Source organism: Maniola hyperantus, chromosome 15 (genome assembly GCF_902806685.2).
Source record: "Maniola hyperantus chromosome 15, iAphHyp1.2, whole genome shotgun sequence".
In the NCBI taxonomy this organism is placed as follows: domain Eukaryota; kingdom Metazoa; phylum Arthropoda; class Insecta; order Lepidoptera; family Nymphalidae; genus Maniola; species Maniola hyperantus.
Genome location: NC_048550.1, coordinates 2,851,180 through 2,873,024, shown reverse-complemented (window position 1 = coordinate 2,873,024; position 21,845 = coordinate 2,851,180). Strand labels below are relative to the sequence as shown.

Here is a 21,845-nt window from a genome sequence, read left to right as displayed (position 1 = left end):
GGTTGAATTTTCAAAAACCCTTTCTTAGAGGATGCCTACGTCATAATAGCTATCTGTATGCCAAATTTCAGGCCGATCCGTCCAATATTTTGAGCTGTGCGTTGATAGATCAGTCAGTCAGTCAGTCACCTTTTCCTTTTATATATTTAGATTCGCCAAATTCACAGACCAATTTAATTATTCACATTTCACAGCAACAAATAGCTTACCCTAATAATCTCATAAACCAAAACAATTTTCTGGATTTTTGCGCGCATAAATAACACCCACGCTCCTACACCCTTCTAATTAACCCTCCCCTCAGAGCGTTGCCCGGCGTCCGGATAAAGCCGGACACAGTCAGTCTTTTTGGTTCATGATGTGCGGCCAAATTAGTCAGTGTCCGGCCTATCCAGCTTTTGTTAGGCTTAAATTTGTAATTTTTACATTTTACAATAATTATATAATATTTTTTAAATTACCTAAAGAATGATGATTAATAAAAAACGACTGGTTCATTCATTTGAGTTTCGTTTAATTTTGTATTCCTTTTTTTTTATTAGAATTTAAGAAGATTTAAAGGTAAATGAAATAGGTATGAAGTGATATACCTACCTACTAAGACTTAAAAAATTAAGGTTCTCCGGCCTTTTTACCTAAATGTCCGGCTTAACTGGCTGGTCTGTCCGGCTTTTCGGTTTAAGGACCTGGCAACCCTATCCCCACAGCACGGAAACAATTCACCACAATTACACGCTGGGGGTAAATCCGACACAGCAATTATAGTAGGTAACATTTCATTTACCGTCTTATGAAGCACGGCAAACGAGGGGTAAATTTGCAACTTGTTTCGTTCTGTGAAATAGCTATTTAGTAACTGAGTACTACCACATTTTAAGTCGAATCAGCAAAATTCGTTTGTACAGAAAAGCGCAACTGTAACGCAAACTAAAACCGAATGTATACAATATGGCTAATTCCGTTGTACACAATCTCTAAACTAAACTAAAATGACAAGTATAAATCCCTTTCATAATGTTGCCTGCGGAAAAGGATAGCACAAGTTTTAGACCTATTCATTTAGTTTAGTTTAGAGATTGTGTACAAGAAAATCTGCCCAATGTTTCCTTCACCGTTAAAGCAAGTGATATTTTAATTACTTAAAACGTACATAACTCCGAAAAGTTAGAGGTGCGTGCCCGGGATCGAACCCCCGACCTCCGATAGAAGGTGGACGTCCTAACCACTAGGCTATCACAGCTTTACCGGCTACCACAGAGTAAAGATATGATATACAGAGGTTCGAAGAAGCTGTCTAAACAACACGTGCTCACTCTTTGTTTTTTTCCCAGTCAACATTGCGTAAAAAGTTTAGTAGCATCCAATTAAAGTTTTAAAAACACGACCGTTCTTCATTATCACTGTTCCCATTGCGTGATAACTCCTGATTAAAATCATTTCGGCATGCGGAATTAATTTTGCTGTAAAACTTTTAGTTTAGCGAACTAAGCTCGTTTTACGACCGTGATAAATCCAGCGATCCATTACAACTAGATGATTTCAAATGTAATGGCTTCTGACTGTATAAATTTTCTATTTACCTATTCACCAAGTAGTAAATTGGTTGAACTTAAAGGGCTTGTACACAAACCTGCGAGCTCGCACGTCGCGCCGCAAGAAATTGCGAATTGATTTGCATCATCGCGCATTCCTGCGATGTTACGTCACACTTGTTGACAACACTTTTTAGTTTTTAGTCGGCTCTGAGACAGCGTGTGGGCAAGACGTATACTTTAATGTAAAATAAATGACAGAGTACGACGTTGATTTTTTTCTATCACTGATTGAGGAGTGCCCTGTTCTTTGGAACACTAGTAACGAAGATTATAAAAATAAATTCATCAAACAAGAAGTTTGGAAGAACGTATGTAAAAGTATATTTCCAAATTTCGAGGAAAAAGAACACAATGAAAAAACTAAACTTGGTAACATGTCACGACCTAATTTTCAAAATACGTCTAGTACGGTTGACGGTCGTCTCTAAGGAATGGTCACCTATTCATGGAAGGGAGACGCTTTTCCACACGTAATCGCATCGCAGCAATTCGTGTCGCAACTTTCTGCGTTGCGAATTCGCAGTTTTGTGTACAGTCCCTAGATTCCGGTCTTCATGTTTCCTGCTTTGTAAGTAACTGCATCTTACATCCTTTGTAAATAATTGGTATACTTTGACTGCCTCAAAGCTAGAATGTAGCCTAGGCAAGCTGGTTCCAATTTACAACTTACGGTAGAACGCGCTTGCTTAAAAGGTACTTATTTTTGAGTTAGGAAAGAAACTAAATTTTTGTACAGTATTTTACCTACATATAAAACTCCTGTTACAATTTATTTTTGGTGTAAACAAAAAATGCCAGATATGTATAGGTATAAGTCCCGCAAATTTCTAATGCGCGTGGCCGCCATTTTAGTGACGTCAGCACTCAGCACTAGACTGAAGTTTCGAACTGATGGTATATTTTTATTATATCGGCTGACGTCAAAATGACATCATTTCAATGTTAATGAGACATGGTTCCAGCGCAATAGCAATTTGCGGGACTTATACTACATGTAGGTAGAAGTTTAATACCTTGGTGTAAAAGCCATAGAAAAAAGGATTGAGTCCCAATAAATGCTGTAATTTAGCAACAACATCAACAATAGTTCCTAACTATTTAGATTTCTTTTTCAGGAACATCTAAACTCCCTGAAAGATGACGCCCCTCAAGTGGACACGAAGAAGCTGGAACAGGTCCTGTCTGCAGCGTATGCACTTATCAGTCCAGAGCTGCAACAGATCAGCTTGCCAGATTTTCCTGTGGACAATTTGTATGCCGCTGCTTTGATTTTGGTAAGTTTTACTTAGTCCAGATAGGTTTTTTAAGTCAACATCATTGCATTTGACTACAATTAATTCATACTTCCATACTAATATCCATACTCCATACTAATCCATACTATCCATACTTAATATTATAAATGCGAAAGTGTGTCTGTCTGTCTGTCTGCTAGCTTTTCACGGCTCAACCGTTCGACCGACTTTGACGAAATTTGGTACAGAGATAGCTTGCATCCCGGGGAAGGACATAGGCTACTTTTTATCCCGGAAAATTGAAAAGTTCCCACAGGATTTTTAAAAACCTAAATCCACGCGGACGAAGTCGCGGGCATCATCTAGTACTTAATATTATAAATGCGAAAGTGTGTCTGTCTGTTTGTCTGCTAGCTTTTCACGGCCCATCCGCTCGACCGATTTTGATGAAATTTGGTACAGAGATAGCTTGCATCCCGGGGAAGGACATAGGCTACTTTTTATTCCGGAAAATTGAAAAGTTCCCACAGGATTTTTAAAAGCCTAAATCCACGCGGACGAAGTCGCGGGCATCATCTAGTACTTAATATTATAAATGCGAAAGTGTGTCTGTCTGTTTGTCTGCTAGCTTTTCACGGCCCATCCGCTCGACCGATTTTGATGAAATTTGGTACAGAGATAGCTTGCATCCCGGGGAAGGACATAGGCTACTTTTTATTCCGGAAAATTGAAAAGTTCCCACAGGATTTTTAAAAGCCTAAATCCACGCGGACGAAGTCGCGGGCATCATCTAGTTTTATTATAACTGGTAAAATAGAATGTGAATGCCACTTCAGCTTCGCAACCAGCTGAGCTATGTCTGTTACTCTAGTTCTCCAACGGACCTCGTTTCTGATTTGATCACGTAGAGAAACTCCAAGCAGAGCTCTCTCCATCGCTCGCTGAGTTAAATAGACCTACGACTATCCATATTATAAATTCAAAAGTGTTTGTTTGTTTGTTTGTTGGTGTGTTGTTTTGTCATTCAATCACGTCACAACGGGGCAAGGATCGATGTGGTTCAGCAGCTAGTAGACGATATTGGTTGAAACGAGACGATTTGATTCGTAATTTATCTTATCAAACTTGCGCACAAGGGTAAATCCGCAAGCTTCAATACCTATAACTGCTGAAACGTGAGTTTTACCACGAAGCCATTAAAATGTATTTAAGCTAATGTACCTTGACCTTGTAAAGTTAGAAGATGATCAGATCGCGTGAAAGTCGTTGTACCCCCTAATATAATATACACCAAGGGCACGCACGCACGTAGGGGACGTTAAAATATTCGCGAGCGCTTTTTATGGGCCCTTTACTGCTTCTAGATGTCTATTTGACTGCTTTTTGAAAGTACTTCCTATGTGAAATGTGTTATATCAATAGGTTTGACACATTTTATTAAAAAAAACAGCTTATGCCCGTGACTTCGTCCGCGTAGACTACACAAATTTCAAACCCCTATTTTACACCCTAATAGGGGTTGAATTTTCAAACATCCTGTCTGAGCGAATGTCTACGTCATAATAGCTATCTGCATGCCAAATTTCTGCCTGATCCGTCCAGTAGTTTTAGCTATGCGTTGATAGATCAGTCAGTCACCTTTTCCTTTTATATATTTAGAAGATTTACTCATGATGCCAGTATGTTTAAGTACACTTAACTAAGGGTGGGACATACATATTTATTATTGAGGGTCCTCAAGACCCTGCCACATATAAGTCCCGCAAATTGCTTATGCGCGTGGCCGCCAATTTAGTGACGTCCGCACTCAGCACTAGACTGAAGTTTCGAGCTGATGGTATATTTTTATTTCGGCTGACGTTAAAATGACGTCATTTCGATGTTAATAAGACATGGTTTCAAGCGCAATAGGAATTTGCGCGACTTATACATATAAGTTTAGATCATAACATAAACCTATACCTTTTTGTTAAAGTGTAATTTTTTTTTACAGGAAAGGAACCCTGACATTCCCATACATAAACTATTGTATATCCTTTATCCATACAACATCTTTTTATCAAGAGAGCACATAAAAAACGTTGAAGCTATATTGCACAATCTGAAAATAAACACAGAACCAAAATGGAACATAGCCCTCAAAGGCGTAGAGTTCACGGGAAAACAAGCTTTAGTGAATATAGAAATCAATGGAAAAGCGTCTCAATTTGCCGTGGCATGTGGTGAGAGAAAGAGCAAAAGTGAGAAGAAAGGGTTCGTCAAAACAGAGTACCAGACTCAGCTTTTGAATGAGTTGATGCTTAGTCATAGTGTTGGAGATTTTTGTGTTGTCGGTACGTATTAATTTTTTTTAAAATTTATTGTTTGATTAGTTGATGCTCGCCCCTTCGTTCGCGTGGATTTAGTTTATTAAAAACACATCGTGGGGACTCTTTGATTTTCCGGGATAAAAAGTCGCCTATGTTGTAGTAAGAGTAAGGTGAGAGGTGAGTGATAGGTTATGATTTAAGATAAACTTGCGTTTGCCTTAATCATGTCTGAATGAAAGCAATGAAGTAATGATACCTATTCACTTAATATTAAGGTACTTAGATTATACGTGGCAGAAAATACAGACATTGAAAGGAAATTGCAGTTCGTCCCAGTATCGTTAAATAAATAAATAAATAAAATAAAAATCTTTTTTATTCGAATAAACTTTTACAAGTACTTTCGAATAGTCGGATGCATCTACCACTGATTGGGAATGCCTTTCCTACCGAGAAGAACCAGCAAGAAACTCGGCGGTTGCTCTTGAACGTTAGATTAGATATCAACTACATAAAGATGTCAATGGCTACGGCTTCTCCCTGTTCTGTGGTAATGCCCCTGATGGTAGATAGCTGTACCAAGTTACCATCTCCAGAATCGACATCTATCAGTTCATGACGACGATGACGATATACAATGAAGGAATAATCGAACAGTTAATTTATTATTATTCTATCAAGAGTAGATAAGAACGTATTCCACGCAATAAGCATCTCGCCATCCTTAAAAATACTTTTTCAACACACTTGCTCATAAAGTGGCTCTAATTTCACCGCAATTAGGTACATAATGACACGTATAATCAAACTGTGACTTTTTCTTTGCTATTATTCACAAGTGAGTTATAGTTTATTTTATTTTATTGGTTGAATTGCTTTGTTCTTTAAAAAGTTTCGATACAAAAAAGGTCGTGTTCAGTAGTACACATATTTTTTTGTATTATTTTCTTCACAAGTGTGTTGAAAAACGTCGTATGATACACGTGTATCATACGACGGCTCGGCTATCTTGAGACCCTCACCGAACGGCTCGGGTCTCAATGGCGCCTCAGCGGTAATCACCAACATTACACACTTGACGTTGACGACCTCCCTGGCGCAGTGGTGAGCGCTGTGGTCTTATTAGTGGGAGGTCCCGGGTTCGATTCCTGGCAGGGGTTTGGAACTTTATAATTTCTAAATTTCTGGTCTGGTCTGGTGGGAGGCTTCGGCCGTGGCTAGTTACCACCCTACCGGAAAAGCCGTGCCGCCAAGCGATTTAGCGTTCCGGTAGGATGCCGTGTAGAAACCAAAGGGGTATGGGTTTAATAAAAACTGCCATACCCCTTCCAGGTTAGCCCGCTATCATCTTAGACTGCATCATCACTTACCATCAGGTGAGATTGCAGTCAAGGGCTAACTTGTATCTGAATAAAAAAAAAAAAAAAAACTTGTACCATTGTGTACAATTAAAATGTAAGTCGTGGTTCACAGGTCCAAAAGGATGTGGCAAAAGTCTTCTTATTAGCCAACTGGCATCTCTACTTGGTTATACAATAGAGCCCATAGTCCTTTACCAGGACATGACAGCACGAGACCTCATACAACAGAGAACTACTTTGGACAATGGAGACACAGTGTGGAGGAATTCAGCCTTAGTGGAGGCCGCGCTTAAGGGACATCTGGCAGTGCTGGACGGGTTGCATAGAATACATGCAAGTACTTTGGCAGTTTTGCATAGGTGAGTTTTCTTTTTTTTAAACTGTACGTCCTAAAATTTGAGGAATCTAAACCGACTTTGCACAGAAATTTTGCGTCATTATGCGATGCTATCTCGTTTCTGGCTGGCTTTTCTCAGTAGAATCTGCTTTCTGAACCGATGGTTTGGTCACTATTTCAGCATCTTTCGATGACCTCCCTGGTCGTATCAGTGAGAGGTCTTGGGTTCGATTCCCGGCAGGGGAAATCAGGAATTTTATAATTTCTTAATTTTTTCTGGTCTGGGCTGGTGGGAGGCTTCGACCGTGGCTAGTTACCACCCTTCTCGCAATGCCGTGCCGCCAAGCGATTTAGCGTTCCGGTACGTTGTCGTTTATTAAACCAAATGGGTATGGGTTTAGTAAAAACCGCCATACACCTTCCAGGTTAGCCCGCTTCCATCTTAGATTGCATCATCACTTACCACCAGATGAATTGCAGTTACTAACTTGTGTCGGAATAATAAAAAAAATCTTGGAACCTCAAAGACCTCTGAGGATTAAAAGGCAAATCCACATCAGTTTCGCATTTCTATACCCTCTTTTATATCTAGGTCGAACAATTCAAGGTCTAAAGAAAGTTTTGGAAACATATTATTATTAAAAACAAGTTGTTCTAGGTCGGAAATGGATGTTTTATTCAAAACACAAACTTTATGCATGCAAGGTCAACCCTCCTTATCTACCTCACTTCTATCAATCAATCACATTTATTTCTTGTCTACACGAAAATTCACAGTAACATAACTAGCCACATTACAAATGAGAAAGTGTGTTCGTTTGTTGGTTTGTCTTTCAATCATGCCCCAACAGAGCAATGAATTAACATGATTTTTGCATTGATATAATTAAAGACCAGGTGAGTGATGTACTTTTTATTCTCAAAGCATTCGCACGAAATTTTTAAAAATCTACATATAAAAAGCTAACTGACTGACTACGCACAGCTCAAACTACTGGATGGATGGGGCTGAAATTTAGCATGCAGATAGCTATTATGACGTAGAGATCTGGGAAGAAAGGATTTTTTAAAAATTCAAGCACTAAGGGGGTAATATAGGGGTTTGTAGTTTGTGTAGTCCACGTGAACGAAATCACGGGCAAAAGCTAGTTATTGACATGTTTTTAATTTTTTTTATAAATCTCTTTTAAACGCGGGCAAAATCACGTGTATCATCAAGTTTGCTTATATGAGACAAACTATATTCCTTAAAAAGATCTTAAACAGTAGATTACTGTATCGTATCGTCAAGTCTTACATGAAAGTTCCATTTGTTTCACAGATTAGTTCACGATAGAGAGTTGCAACTGCACGACGGTACAAGGCTACTGCGATACGACAGATATGACGACCTGCTTGCATCTGGCCTCACGCAGCAAGAGTTAGAAGAGAGTAACGTGAAAAGAATACATCCGGCTTTTAGGTGAGTTTCTATATCCTTTAAATACACTTGGCCTCGCGACCCGAGAAATATACCTGTGGTGAGAAAGAGATCTCTGAGAAGAGGTGGAGAAGAGAGAGAGAGATAACCAGCTCTTAGTTATAAGATGTGATGTGATGTGTGGCACAGTTTGGTAAAAGAAACGTCTTTTCTTTCTTTCTTTCTAGATAAGAGAGAGAGAGAGAGAGATAGAGAGAGTAATAAGAGAGAGAGAGGGAGAGATAAGAGAGAGAGATAAGAGATTAAAAGAGGGAGAGAGAAAAGATAGAGAGAGAGAGCGATAGATAAAGAGGCGTTTGTTAAATTTTAAGCCGCAGCCGTGTGCAACTGTGCAAGCCGAATCGCACTTTGTTGCGTCGTAATTAGAGTCGCTATTTATTTGAACGTCTTTGCGGAGTGAGCCTTCTGTACCTGGAAGCACTATTACGTATTCCATGGTTCCCTGTATTATTTATTTAAATTTTAAACAATAGTTATAATTTGTTTCTGCCTTTAGGCAAGTACAGAAAAAAACAAGGGACTAAACTTTTTTACTTTGCAAAATAATAAAATGTTACTTGTGGTGGCGTAAGTATTTGCCTTATTTCAGAATAGTGGCGCTAGCTGAGCCGCCTGTGATCGGGACCGGGCAGCAATGGTTGTCGCCTGAAATACTCAGTCTGTTCCTATTCCACGAAATGAGGAATCTGAGCAAGACTGAGGAAATGTTCATCATTAATTCCTTGGTAAGTTGACTTTATTTCTCTTTTAGATGTTTGAGTATTAACTGAAATATAATGTTCAAACTATTGTGAGTGATTTCCATTCACAGTGTTGTAGCATTGTAGCGAATTGCGGAGTGGTTCCGTAAATTTGAATTTAATATTATCAAAAACAGGTGCGGAATTAATTCACAGTTCACAGTGTTGGTGGGGAAAAAACGTACGGAAATTTACCGTAGTGCGCGCTTGCTCTCAATAAGTTCAAATTTTTTCACTACGTGTGTCTAACAGTGTATCTAATTGTTTTTGATTGATCGGTTTTGACTGGAACGCAGATCTAGTGAGATTGGCTCTTTAAGCCATACAGTTCATTGTAATACTAGCTGATGCCTGCGACTTCGTTCGTGTGGGTTTAGGTTTTTAAAAATCCTGTGGGAACTCTTTGATTTTCCGGGATAAAAAGTAGCCTATGCCACTCTCTAGCTCTTTGCCTATACCCATGCAAAAAAATCACGTCTATCCGTTGCTCCGTTGCGGCGTGATTGAAGGACAAACTAACAAACAAATACACTTTTGCATTTATGATATGGGTAGGTAGGGATTTCTTGAGTTTTCTGAACATTTTATGATTTTTATGTTCGTACGATATAAATTTATTTGCAGTATGGAGACATTTCAGACCCATTACACTCTATAATAGATTTGGCCGACCAGTTAAGGAATTCCGAGGATAATACTTTAAAAAATCTCTCTTCATCTCTATCAACTAGACAACTTTTACGAATCGCCAGCCGTATGTCCAAGTACCCCATAGATTCACCATACGAAACAGTCCAAAGAACTTTTCTAGCCAAATTCCTGCCTAATTTAGCCAGACGAGCGTTAGATAGTGCTAGCCAAAAAATTGGGATTGATCCTCCAACAAGATCTGGTATATTTAATCGTGATCCGAAAAAAGTTAAATGCACCGTCAAAAATGGCGTTCTTACAATCGGAAACACAAGTACAGAAATTTTCAAAACAGATGCTTTGACTAAAGTTCCGGATATTTTATTCTATGATGTACCACAACATATGAGATTACTGGAATGGTTACTACAGGATTTTCTTCTTGGGAATCATTTGTTACTGGTCGGGAACCAAGGTGTTGGGAAGAACAAAATAGCAGATAGGTTATTACAGCTTTTGAATCGTCCAAGAGAATATATCCAGTTACATAGAGACACTACAGTACAATCTTTGACAGTACAGCCTACAGTTAGAGATGGTATAGTCATTTATGAAGATTCTCCTTTAGTTAAAGCTGTCAAGTACGGTCATGTACTAGTTGTGGATGAGGCAGATAAAGCCCCGACTCACGTCACGTGTATTCTAAAAACTTTGGTTGAAAACGGGGAAATGATCCTTAGTGATGGAAGGAGAATTGTACCAAAAGACATGATAGAAAGTTCTGGAGGAGATGTTTCTAGCTTTATTCCGGTACATGAGGATTTCAGGATGATAGTTCTAGCAAATAGACCTGGATTCCCCTTTTTGGGAAATGATTTCTTTGCTTCATTAGGTATGTACATTTTCAAGTTGTTTATTTATATTTTTTTGTTGTTCAACTCCCGAATTCCACAAACAATATGGCGGCAGTGTTTTATGTTTTTTAGTCTTCTTATTTACGCCTTTGAAGGTCTCAAACGGATGAACAGATTTTAATTATGAGTATTTCAATGATGATTATTGTTTGAAAGCTAGTTTAGCGAAATGGTTCATATAGGCATCATTTTTTATCAGGGATAGTAGACAGATTCTAAATAGGAGTATTCCATAATGTGCCTCAGGAAAGTCCAAAAGTTATTTGTGGGTATGGGTATAACCTTTCATAACAAAATCCCGTACACTAAGTATTTTGGACTTGCCTTTACACAAGTAAAAAAATCTATTAAAAGTATGTTTCTGAAAAAATCATATTATACAATTGAATAAATGATAAAAAAGCGTAGATTTGACCTGCAGCTCGTTCCAGCAACGCGCAGGACTGCAAATACTTTTCTTATACATGGCATAATATTGTATATCAAATCTTTGATAAGAGCAATTGCCGAGTTTCTTGCTGGTTCTTCTCGGTAGGAAAGGCATTCCAAACCAGTGGTGGATGCTGTTGACAATTGAAAAATACTTGTAAAAGTTTAATTGAATAAAAAATATTTTTATTTTATTTCCTAATTGTGTTGAAAGTTGAAACTCATAAAAATCGAGTGTATGAAACAACAACAATATAATAGGTTCTACGGTGCCACACGAGTTAATACAAATAACTTGTCTGTTTGGTCTTTATGTCTGTATTTTTTTTCTATTGTGATTTTTGTGACAATTTTTTTTAGGCGACCTTTTCTCCTGCCACGCAGTAGATAACCCTTCAATAGATTCTGAGTTAGAATTACTCCGATCTTACGGGCCGGATGTGCCACAGGATATAATGAAGAAACTCGTACACGCGTTCGCTTTACTCAGAAACATGGCTGATCAAGGCCAGTTGACGTATCCGTATTCTACAAGGGAGCTCGTCAATATTGTTAAACACTTGCAGGTATATAATTACTGTTACAGTTCTTGCAATTCATGAAGGCGAGTGACGCATGCTTGTGTTTAAGGCCTCCTACGCACTGGCGACCATAGACGCGGCCAGGCCGCCGCGGCTATGGTCGCCGGTGCGTAGGCAAGCGCGACATGTGGACGGCCGAAAAATTTGCAGTCGACTTCATTGGACTTTATTGGAGTAATCATTTGATGCTAAATCCCATAAACCTCTTCTATTTTCAACTTCAATTATGAACCTTTCCGTGTCGAAATTGGCCATTGTAAAATAATCACTCTGTAGCTAGCTACACGTCTGGTCGCCGCGGCCGATGCGGTAGCACTGATGAATTTTAATACAGAAGTGATGTTCTCGACGGCCACGATTGGTCGCTGGTCGCGTGGCATCAAATTGGACGCCGCGGCCAACGGTGGCCGCTGGTCGCTGGCCGCTAAGTGCGTAGGGGCTATAGCGATTGCCATATAAAGTCCAGAATTCACTGGCCGCCGCGGCCAGGTCGCGGCGACCATGGTCGCCAGTGCGTAGGAGGCCTAAGTCGTATCAGTGTAAGGTTGGTACACTGAATGTGTGCGTTTGCGAGCGCTTGCTCGCGACTGATTGGTCCGACATGCACGCAATGCCCGTGTATCCGACGTAACCACACGCAAAGTCCACTCGCCTTCGTGAATTGCAAGAACAGTACCGTACTGAGACACTGAGAAACTTGTAAGTCCTATCTTGTCGTCTAAGTTTCAATCGCTAAAACCGGTTATTTTTTGACATGTAGTGTTACGTATTCTTTCTATGAGTTAGGTTACTATAGAGTTGATACCTACGTGAAATATTTTTTAGGGGCATGTAAATGTCAGCGCAAATTGAGTAGCAAAAAATTAATTAAATCAAAACTAAAATAGAGTAAAAAACGCAACAAACTACATCTACCTAAAATTAGAACCAATTATAGAAAAAAGAATATTCTATTTGAAGGAGCGCTGTTATACAACAATTTACCTAAAATAATTACAAAAAGCAAAAGTTTTGCTATATTTAAAAAACTACTGATCGAACATTTACAAAAAACCTAAATGAATATGTTAATGTGACCTCTTCCCTATATACCAGTATTGTAACTATGAATGTTCTGTCCCGCTAATTCTTTTACTACCTACCTACATAATTATTTTTTGTAACATTAATGTTAGATATTAAGTACTAGTTAGTGACACTTAGATACCATGTACATACCATTAATTTAAGTAATTAACTTAATGTAAACAGTAATTCTCGATACATAAGTGAACTGTTGTGTTCTTTATTGAGAAATAAATGTCTTTAAACCGAAAACAGCATGCAAGAGAAAATCCTCAAGGTATCTCTTACACGCTCTATTTTAGAACATTTTATCAATAGAAACTGCTCTAGCGTGTTGGTGATCAGTGTCCACTGACCGTTAGAAGAAAGGAGGTATGAGAGAGACATTTTAAATATACAGTAGCACAGAGTTATAGAGAGAGAGAGATAGAGGGAGAGAGAGAGCATTAATGTTGATTTAATGTCACCTAAATTGCTCAAGGGAACATTTATTTATATGTATAATGGCAATATTCGCTTTTAGATGGGACAGGTTTTATTTTGCATCCAAAGAGAAACAATCGTTTGCCACAACATTTTTTTCCAGAAATACCCAGAAGAAGATCTAGCATCAGCCATTGGCAACGTATTCGACTTCGATCGCTACAGCAAGGACATGGCAGATACGCTACTAGAAGTGTTGCACTCTAGCGGCTTGCCCACTGAAGGAGTGTTAGATGGACGCTCCAAAGAGGCCCTAAAGAAGATACAGATGACCATTGAGAGAACTAGCGGGTAAATAAACTCATTAGTGACAAGCTTATGCTCGCGACTTCGTCCTTGACAGACCTGGAGAGTGATGTACTTTTTATTCTTAAAGCTTTCCCACGGGATTATAAAAAATCTAAATCTCTTTATTTATAACCAGTTTATGGTCTCGACTTCGTCCGCGTGGGCTACACAAATTTCATACCCCTATTCAACCCGGGTTGAATTTTCAAAAATCTTTCCTTAGCGGCTGCCTACGTCATAATAGCTATCTGCATGCCAAATTTCAGCCCGATCCGTCCAGTAATTTGGGCTGTGCGTGCGTTGATAGATCAGTGAGTCAGTCAGTCAGTCACCTTTTCCTTTTACATATTTATCATAATTGTAGACAATAATGTTCTATTTTTCTAATGAAACTGGTGAAATGGTGTGTTGCACAAAGTTTTATACAGATACAACGGATATTAGCTGTACCTAATTTGACATTTCCTTTGCATTCATCATCATCATGGTCAGCCCATTGCCGGCTTACTACAGAGCACGGGGCTCCACTCTGAGTGAGAAGGGTTTTGGCCATAGTCTACCACGCTGAGAACATTATGGAGAACTCTGAGGCATGCAGGTTTCCTCTCTATGTTTTCCTTCACTGTTAAAGCATGTGATATTTATTTTAATTAATTAAAACGCACATTACTCCGAAAAGTTAGAGGTGCATGCCCGGGATCGAACCCCCGACCTTTGATTGGAAGACGGATGACCTAACCACTAGGCTACCACAGCTTTGCTTGATGATACGTAATTTGGCAAAAAAATCTAATGTTCAGTAAAAAAATCTTTGCTAGCCCTAAGATTTCGAAGGTCATAAAATCGTGTCACTGTTTTCCAGAAAAGACGTGTCGTCTCCCAAACACGGTAAAGAAGACCCGGACAATCAACCCCATGTGGGTGGCAACACTTGGGCCGGGGGTACCGGAGGCAGGGACACGGCTGGTTTAGGGGGCAAGGGAGGCCCTTACCGACTGGACAAGGGGCACGATGTACATCAGGTGGGTCTGTCTGAAAATTTATACTTTAGCATTTTTGTCTGCTTTTTTGACCAGTCAATTACAGTACACGGCAGAAAGTAATTTACTTTGCCTTTAGAATGACATTTCGGCTTTGTAGAGCGTTGTCTCTGTCACTCATACCTATGTGACGTTTTGTCAGTCTCAACGACGGAGACAACGCTCTCAACGCTCTGCTATCTCCTTTCTGGTTTGGACAAAGACCTTCCTGAGATTGCGTCCGTACCCAGTTTCTGTCACATTCTTTAGGTCATTATGCGTTTGCCCATATGTGGTGTCCACTCCGGAACATCATACATTTAACCAGGGATTTGTCTAAATTTAAATTCTGCCTCTATTCAATAGTAGAATTCTGAAACCGAGCAACCTCCTTCGTATTTTCTTCAATCTACGCGACATTGGCGAAGTAAATTGTGCCGTGGTGGCACTACCAAAATTCACTAAGCAATAAACAACAATAAATTTTAAATCCATATTTGTTTTTAGTTTCACAGAGAACTATTGGCATTATATGAAATTTTCGTACGCTTATATCGGTTGTGTATTCATTCATACAGTGCGACAAGGCTATCTTGGCGCGTGGTGAAAATCAGAACTAACGTTGCCGTCAAGAGTCCCCTTTGTTCTTGTTTGAATATTCTAAGCCGTTGTTCTCCAACAGCGCCCCCCTGTCAATGTCATTGAAGTGCCAAGAGAGCCTTGTCGCACAGTAACTGGGTTTGACATTTCCAGCTATCTGACGCCGAAAAAGACGATGTTCCGGAGCATGTAAAGAGAGCTGCGCGTGAGATGAACAGGAAGGCTTTCGAGGAGAGGCTGAAGGAGATAAGGATGAGCGAATATGATGCCAAGCTATACGGACAGTTTTTACGGGCTGTGCAACCTCAGGTCAGTACGCGATGCTATCTAATTATATAAAAAGAAAAGGTGACTGACTGACTGACTGACTGACTGACTGATCTATCAACGCACAGCTCAAACTACTGGACGGATCGGGGTGAAATTTGGCACACATATAGCTATTATGACGTAGGCATCCGCTAAGAAAGGGTTTTTGAAAACTCAACCCCTAAGGGGGTGAAATAGGGGTGTGAAATTTGTGTAGTCCACGAATACAATAAGCTAGTTGTTCACAAAAGCAGAACGAAGCGGAAATTCATGACCTTCAAAGAACCAAACTATGTATAAACTTTTTATCCCACTTTTTTCGAAATTGCTTTATTATATATAAAAAAACAAAACGACAATTGGCTCTTCGGTACGCAAGCCAGCAATTTCTCGCAGCGCTGTAAAAAAAGCATGTTGGGAGTTCAAAAAAAAATTCAAACTTATGTCTAGTTACTTTAGTTACAGTGCGACAAGGCTATCTCGGCGCGTGGCGAAAATCGGAACTAACGTTGCCGTCAAGTGTCCCCTTTGTTCTTATTTGAATATTCAAAGCCTTTGTTCTCCAACAGCCCCCCCCTGTCAATGTCATTCAAGTGCCAAGAGAGCGTTGTCACACTGTAGTTACTACAGTCCGGGAAGTTTAACTTTCGAACCAATCTACAGGGTATGAAATGTACAAATTATTTTTTTAGAAAATGATATTTTTTTATTTAACTTAATAGATTGTTTAAATGAAAATAGAAATGATTGCGAATTATTGTAGATAGGAGCACTTCGTGGAGTGTTGGCAGAGTTGCAGGCAAAGAAAAAGGAACGGCAATGGAGTCGACACCAGACGAGCGGCGAATTGGATGACGGCAAAATTATTGAAGGTAACTAATCAGTATCATCAAGAACCTTCGCCAGTGGTTTAACATGAGTACAAGATCACTGTTTAGGGCAGCAGTAAACAAGATCCAGTTAGCCTTAATGATTGCCAACCTTCGGTAGGAGATGGCACTTGAAGAAGAAGAAGAATCAGTATCAAATCTTGTACGATACGGAACCCTAATTATTCTATTCTAATCTACACAGATTAGAATAGAATAATTAGGGTTCCGTACCTCAAAAGGAAAATGGAACCCTTATAGGATCACTTCGTTGTCTGTCTGTCTGTCTGTCCGTCTGTCCGTCGTGTCTGTCAAAAAAACCACCGGGTACTTCCCGTTGCCCTAGAATCATGAAATTTGGTAGGTAGGTAGGTCTTATAGAACAAGTAAAGGAATTAATCCGAAAACCGTGAATTTGTGGTTTCATCACAAAAAATGAGTTTCTGTAATTAGTTTTTTCAACTTTCAAGGTAAGATTATTATTACTATAATAAGTGGGGTGTATCATATGAAAGGGCTTTACGCTTAGTACGAGATTTTATGTCTCAACCAACGTTGATAGTATTCGAGTATCGAAACCCCTCCGCATTATAGTAAACTGGATCTTAGCTACCTTGTTTTAAAGCTCAAGCTTGTCCACACATCTACAGCCAGCGCTCCAAGCGGAAACGTTGCGAAATTAAAATCAGTGGCATTGAATTTTCGATTTCAATTCAACGCTCTGTAGGTCGATTTTACTTTGACGGTATTGTGTTTCGACTCGAATTCTAGCAACGTTTGGTGAGACGTAAAATCTTATACTAAGCGTACTGTACATTCTAAAACTGATTCCTATTTTATTTTTATTTTTATGTATAATATTTTTTGATTTTCGTGCAATATGTCGAGACTGTTTAGGTAGTTATGGTTCGCCCATCTGTACTAGATTAAGACCTACTTATAGAGTTCCACGAATGTAAACAGCGTAGTCAGCGCCTAGACGCTGTGGCGACCTGCGCGTCGTCCGATTATGAGATCATTATTAAAGGAGCCTCAATATCGGCTTTACGTGTTTTAATTAATCATTTTACCTGATCAAAATATAAGGAAACCCCCCAAAAGCTCCCGTAATCAAAAGTAGGTACTCGTAGTATAACAATAACGCTAAGTTTTTGCCATCGTTCTGGTTACACCATGTATATCTTCTGAATATTTTGTTTGGTAGGTTTGACAGGGGAGAGATCGATCTACAGGCGGCGAACAGAACAGGAGCCTCCCCCCGGCTCGCCACCCGACAAACCCAAGAGGCTACGACTAGTGCTAGATGTTTCTGGCAGTATGTATAGGTCAGTTACCTTATTTCTTTATTTTATCTATCTTATTTGATTTTCCGGTAAGTATACAAAGTCAAGATCTCTTATAGAGGTAAGTTCTTTCCTGTCAACTTTGTGGCGGTTGCCACAGTTGCAAGCAGACGGCGTTTCAAGCAGTCGATCAAATAATCACGCAAGACAAAAGCCAAGAAAGAAGAAATTGGGTATTTGACTGCAATTTTTTTATTACTCTATTATAAACTAGGATAAAAATAATGACGTAAACTGAAAAAAACTAATTAAATCGATCAAATAACAAACAAGTTATAAGCATTTAAATATTTCTGATTAGACAGAGATAGCGATATAAAATTTTGACGTCACACCCTACTAATGCCATAGTAGCTTCTTGCGGTTTCATACAAATTTTCGTTTTGCGAGAAAGGGATAGAAGAGCCTCCCACTCCAAAATTAAAATGCCTGTAACCTTGTAAATCTTTGTTGGATTTTAATATTTTTTAAGGATGTGCACCGCTTAAATATACCGCTGAGATAAAAAACTTCCATTTACAGATTCAATTCCTACGATGGTCGCCTCGAACGTTCGATGGAGGCTGTAGTATTATTGACAGAGGCGCTAAAGGGATACGAAGCGCGAATCCGATACGACATGTACGCACACTCCGGAGAAGAGCACGCTTTGGAGCTCGTCAGAGTTGATAGACCGCCGGAGAATGAGAAAGAGAGGCTACAGGTGAGATATATAACTACTCCTTCTCTTTTCTTGACACTTTCTAGGTTAATAGTAAACTAGCTGATGCCCACGACTTCGTCCGCTCAGATTTAGGTTTTTAAAAATCACGTCAATTGGTTGCCCCTTTGCGACGTGACTACTACACTATAAAATCGCACACGCTGTGCGAAACGATTCGTTATTCGTCTGGCTCTTGGCAGAGGCGGTTCTCAGTAGACGCAGTGTGTCGTACTGTTGGTTTTATTATTGTTGTTGTTACCCAGTGTGGTACCATTTAGTTTAACTGGTTAAGGTTCTGGTTAAGTTAGCTTAGATGGTCGGTCTGGGAGTCGCTAGAAGGGGTGATGTGGAGGCGACCTAGGTAGGGACTTACGTAGGGACTTAGGTAGGGTTAGTTAGTGTTGTCTAGTCTCATTGGAGACGTTGGTGTCATGACTCATAGTTAGTGAGGGTTGCTATAGTTATTGTTGAGGGTAGTCTGTGAGAATATTGTAAGTGCGCCTACGAAGGCTGGGTTAATCTAAAATGTTGTAATCCTGACATCCGTTTTAATCATCAATCATCATGATCTTATAAAGGCAGTCAGTTTTGCCTTCATATTTTTATAAAAGATGGTAGCCTCAAAACTCTCAAACGCGACGCGTGCACGAACTGACTCCTTGAAAAAGGACCCCGGATGGGTTCGAAACTAGTCGGGCTAACGTCGACTAAACACGTGAGTATAGTCAGATGTAAGATATGTGTAATTATTTTGTAAGTTTCAATTAGATCGCCTCTTTCTCGCCTGCTTTTGAGGGTGCTGAGTCCAAGTTTCATAAGTCTTTGTTATTCACACAAATAATGTGTCTGTTATTCACACAGATAATGTGTTTGTTATTCACACAGATAATGTGTCTGTTATTCACGCAGATAATTCGAACAATGCAAGCGCACGCGCAGTTCTGCTGGTCGGGAGACAACACGTTGCCGGCGACCAAGCATGCGATATCTACCCTCGCCAAGGAAGACGCAGATGAAGCCATTGTGTTAATACTGTCTGATGCTAACTTAAGAAGGTACATAAGAAAAAAAAATAGCATGTAACATATTATTATAATAATGAATGACAAGCTGAAAAAAAAAACGTAGCTGTTCATTCTCGTACAACAGAGCAAGGCAAAAAAAAAAAAAAAAAGAAAGCAAGCCATGTCAGCTATAAAAGGTCTCCGATCATCATGTCGGAGGACAAAAAAGCGGACATACAAAAAAAAAAAAAAACTTAAGAAGGTATGGTAATGGTACCCACCATTGCTTTTTTAAGCTGTGATATCCTAGTGGTTAGGACGTCCGCCTTCTAATCGGAGGTCGGGGGTTCGATCCCGGGCACGCACCTCTAACTTTTCGGAGTTATGTGCATTTTAATTAATTAAATATCACTTGCTTTAACGGTGAAGGAAAACATCGTGAGGAAACCTGCATGCCTGAGAGTTCTCCATAATGTTCTCACAGGTGTGTGAAGTCTACCAATCCGCACATGGCCAGCGTGTTAGACTATGGCCAAAACCCTTCTCACTCTGAGAGGAGACCGGCGCTCTGTAGTGAGCCGGTGATGGGTTGATCATGATGATGATGATGATGATTGCTTTTTTAAAAATCTTTGTAAAACTAGTAAAAACATTAATACAGTAAGAGGCAGAACGTAATGTAGCCTTTAGAATGATATTTCGGTATTGAATTAAAATTAGAATGATATTTCGGATATTATTTTGTAGAGCGTTGTCTCTGTCACTCGTACCTATGACGTTTTGTCGGTCTCAACGCCAGAGACAGCTCTACAAATCTTCTTCTAAAGGTCGATGCACATTATTTTTTCTGCCACGTACTGTACTATCATTATTACCCACTAGCTGATGCCCGCGACTTCGTACGCGTGGAATTAGATTTTTCAAAATCCCGTGGGAACTCTTTGATTTTCCGGGATAAAAAGTACCCTATGTCACACTCCAGGTCTTTATCTATACCCATGCAAAAAATCACGTCGAACCGTTTCACCGTTGTGACGTGATTCAAGGACAAACCAACAAACAAACACACTTTCGCATTTATAATAAGGGTACTGATTTCGGCTTTGTAGATCGTTGTCTCTGTCACTCATACCTATGACGTTTTGTCGATCTCAACGCCAGAGACAATGCTCTACAAATCCGCTATCTTATTCTAAAGGTCGATGCACATTGTTTTCTGTACTGTACTGTCATTACTACCCATATTATAAAGTACTTGTGCAAGTTTAGTTGAATAAAAAATATTTTCATTTTCATAAATGCGAAAATGTTTGTCCTTCAATCACGTCGCAACGGAGCAACTGGTCGACGTGAGTTTTTGCATTGGGTATAGTTTAAGACCTGGAGAGTGACATAGGGTACTTTTTATGGTGGGTGCCCAACAAGTGACACCCAATCATGTAAAAATGTGACTATAGTTGGAAATCCATTGAATTATTTTTTCCATCCGAGTCACACTCATATCTGCAGTGTGGTCTGGTAGGAGGCTTCGGCCGTTGCTAGTTACCACCCTACCGGCATAGCCGTGCCACCAAGCGATTTAGCGTTCCGGTATGATACCCCGTAGAAACCGGTATGGCATACCCCTTGTATGCCATACCCCTTCCTGCATGATCACTTACCACCAGGTGAGATTGCATTCAAGAGCTAAGTTGTATCTGAATAAAATAAAAATACATATAATGTACTAGATGATGCCCGCGATTTCTTCCGCGTGCATTTAGGTTTTTAAAAATCCTGTGGGAATTCTTCAATTTTCCGGGATAAAAAGTAGCATGTGTTCTTCCCCGGGACGCAAGCTATCTCTGTACCAAATTTTGTCAAAATCGGTTGGACGGTTGATCCGTGAAAAGCTAGCGGAGAGACAGACAGACAGACACACTTTAGCATTTATAATATTAGTATGGATTTTATTGTTTTAGATACGGCATACCACCGGAGCATCTGGGAACGATATTGACATCTGACCCGAGAGTGCAAGCGCATGTTATCTTTATAGGAAGCCTCGGGGATGAAGCTAATAGGTATGTGAGTCAAGTATTCTTAACAATAATAATAATGTCCTTAAAACAGCGTATCTTACCTATTTTTCAGTACAGTTCTTGCAATTTACGAAGGCGAGTGAACTTTACTTTTGGTTACGTGGTATATACGGACATTGCGTAAGTGTGCGTGCATGTCGGACCAATCAGTCGCGAGCAAGCGCTCGCGACTGATTGGTTTAACTTACGTATACCGATACGACTTAAAAAAAACCGGCCAAGTGCGAGTCAGGCTCGCACACTGAGGGTTCCGTACTACAGTCGTATTTTATCGACATTTTTCACGATAATTTAAAAACTATGATGCATAAAAATAAATAAAAATCTGTTTTAGAATGCGCAGGTAAAGCCCTTTCATATGATACCCCACTTGATATAGTAATCTTACTTCAAATATTGAAAATACTAATTATTAGTTCATGACCATAATTTCATTTTTTTTGTGTGATCTAACCCTAAATTCACGGTTT

The 21,845-nt window shown here is 39.5% G+C and overlaps 1 protein-coding gene across 1 annotated transcript in view; it reads left to right on the top strand.

Moving 5' to 3' along the window:
• c12.2 (von Willebrand factor A domain-containing protein c12.2) overlaps positions 1 to 21,845 on the top strand; it is a 38,718-nt gene that overhangs the window by 14,405 nt on the left and 2,468 nt on the right. The window contains exons 6-20 of the mRNA XM_034976454.2: positions 2,711 to 2,869; positions 4,824 to 5,163; positions 6,613 to 6,859; positions 8,159 to 8,299; positions 8,907 to 9,042; positions 9,682 to 10,579; positions 11,391 to 11,596; positions 13,263 to 13,450; positions 14,310 to 14,469; positions 15,220 to 15,375; positions 16,139 to 16,247; positions 17,449 to 17,569; positions 18,110 to 18,290; positions 19,200 to 19,345; positions 21,256 to 21,357. Of these exons, the coding sequence (XP_034832345.1) occupies positions 2,711 to 2,869; positions 4,824 to 5,163; positions 6,613 to 6,859; positions 8,159 to 8,299; positions 8,907 to 9,042; positions 9,682 to 10,579; positions 11,391 to 11,596; positions 13,263 to 13,450; positions 14,310 to 14,469; positions 15,220 to 15,375; positions 16,139 to 16,247; positions 17,449 to 17,569; positions 18,110 to 18,290; positions 19,200 to 19,345; positions 21,256 to 21,357 (3,290 nt within the window). The remainder of the gene's footprint in view (positions 1 to 2,710; positions 2,870 to 4,823; positions 5,164 to 6,612; positions 6,860 to 8,158; positions 8,300 to 8,906; positions 9,043 to 9,681; positions 10,580 to 11,390; positions 11,597 to 13,262; positions 13,451 to 14,309; positions 14,470 to 15,219; positions 15,376 to 16,138; positions 16,248 to 17,448; positions 17,570 to 18,109; positions 18,291 to 19,199; positions 19,346 to 21,255; positions 21,358 to 21,845) is intronic.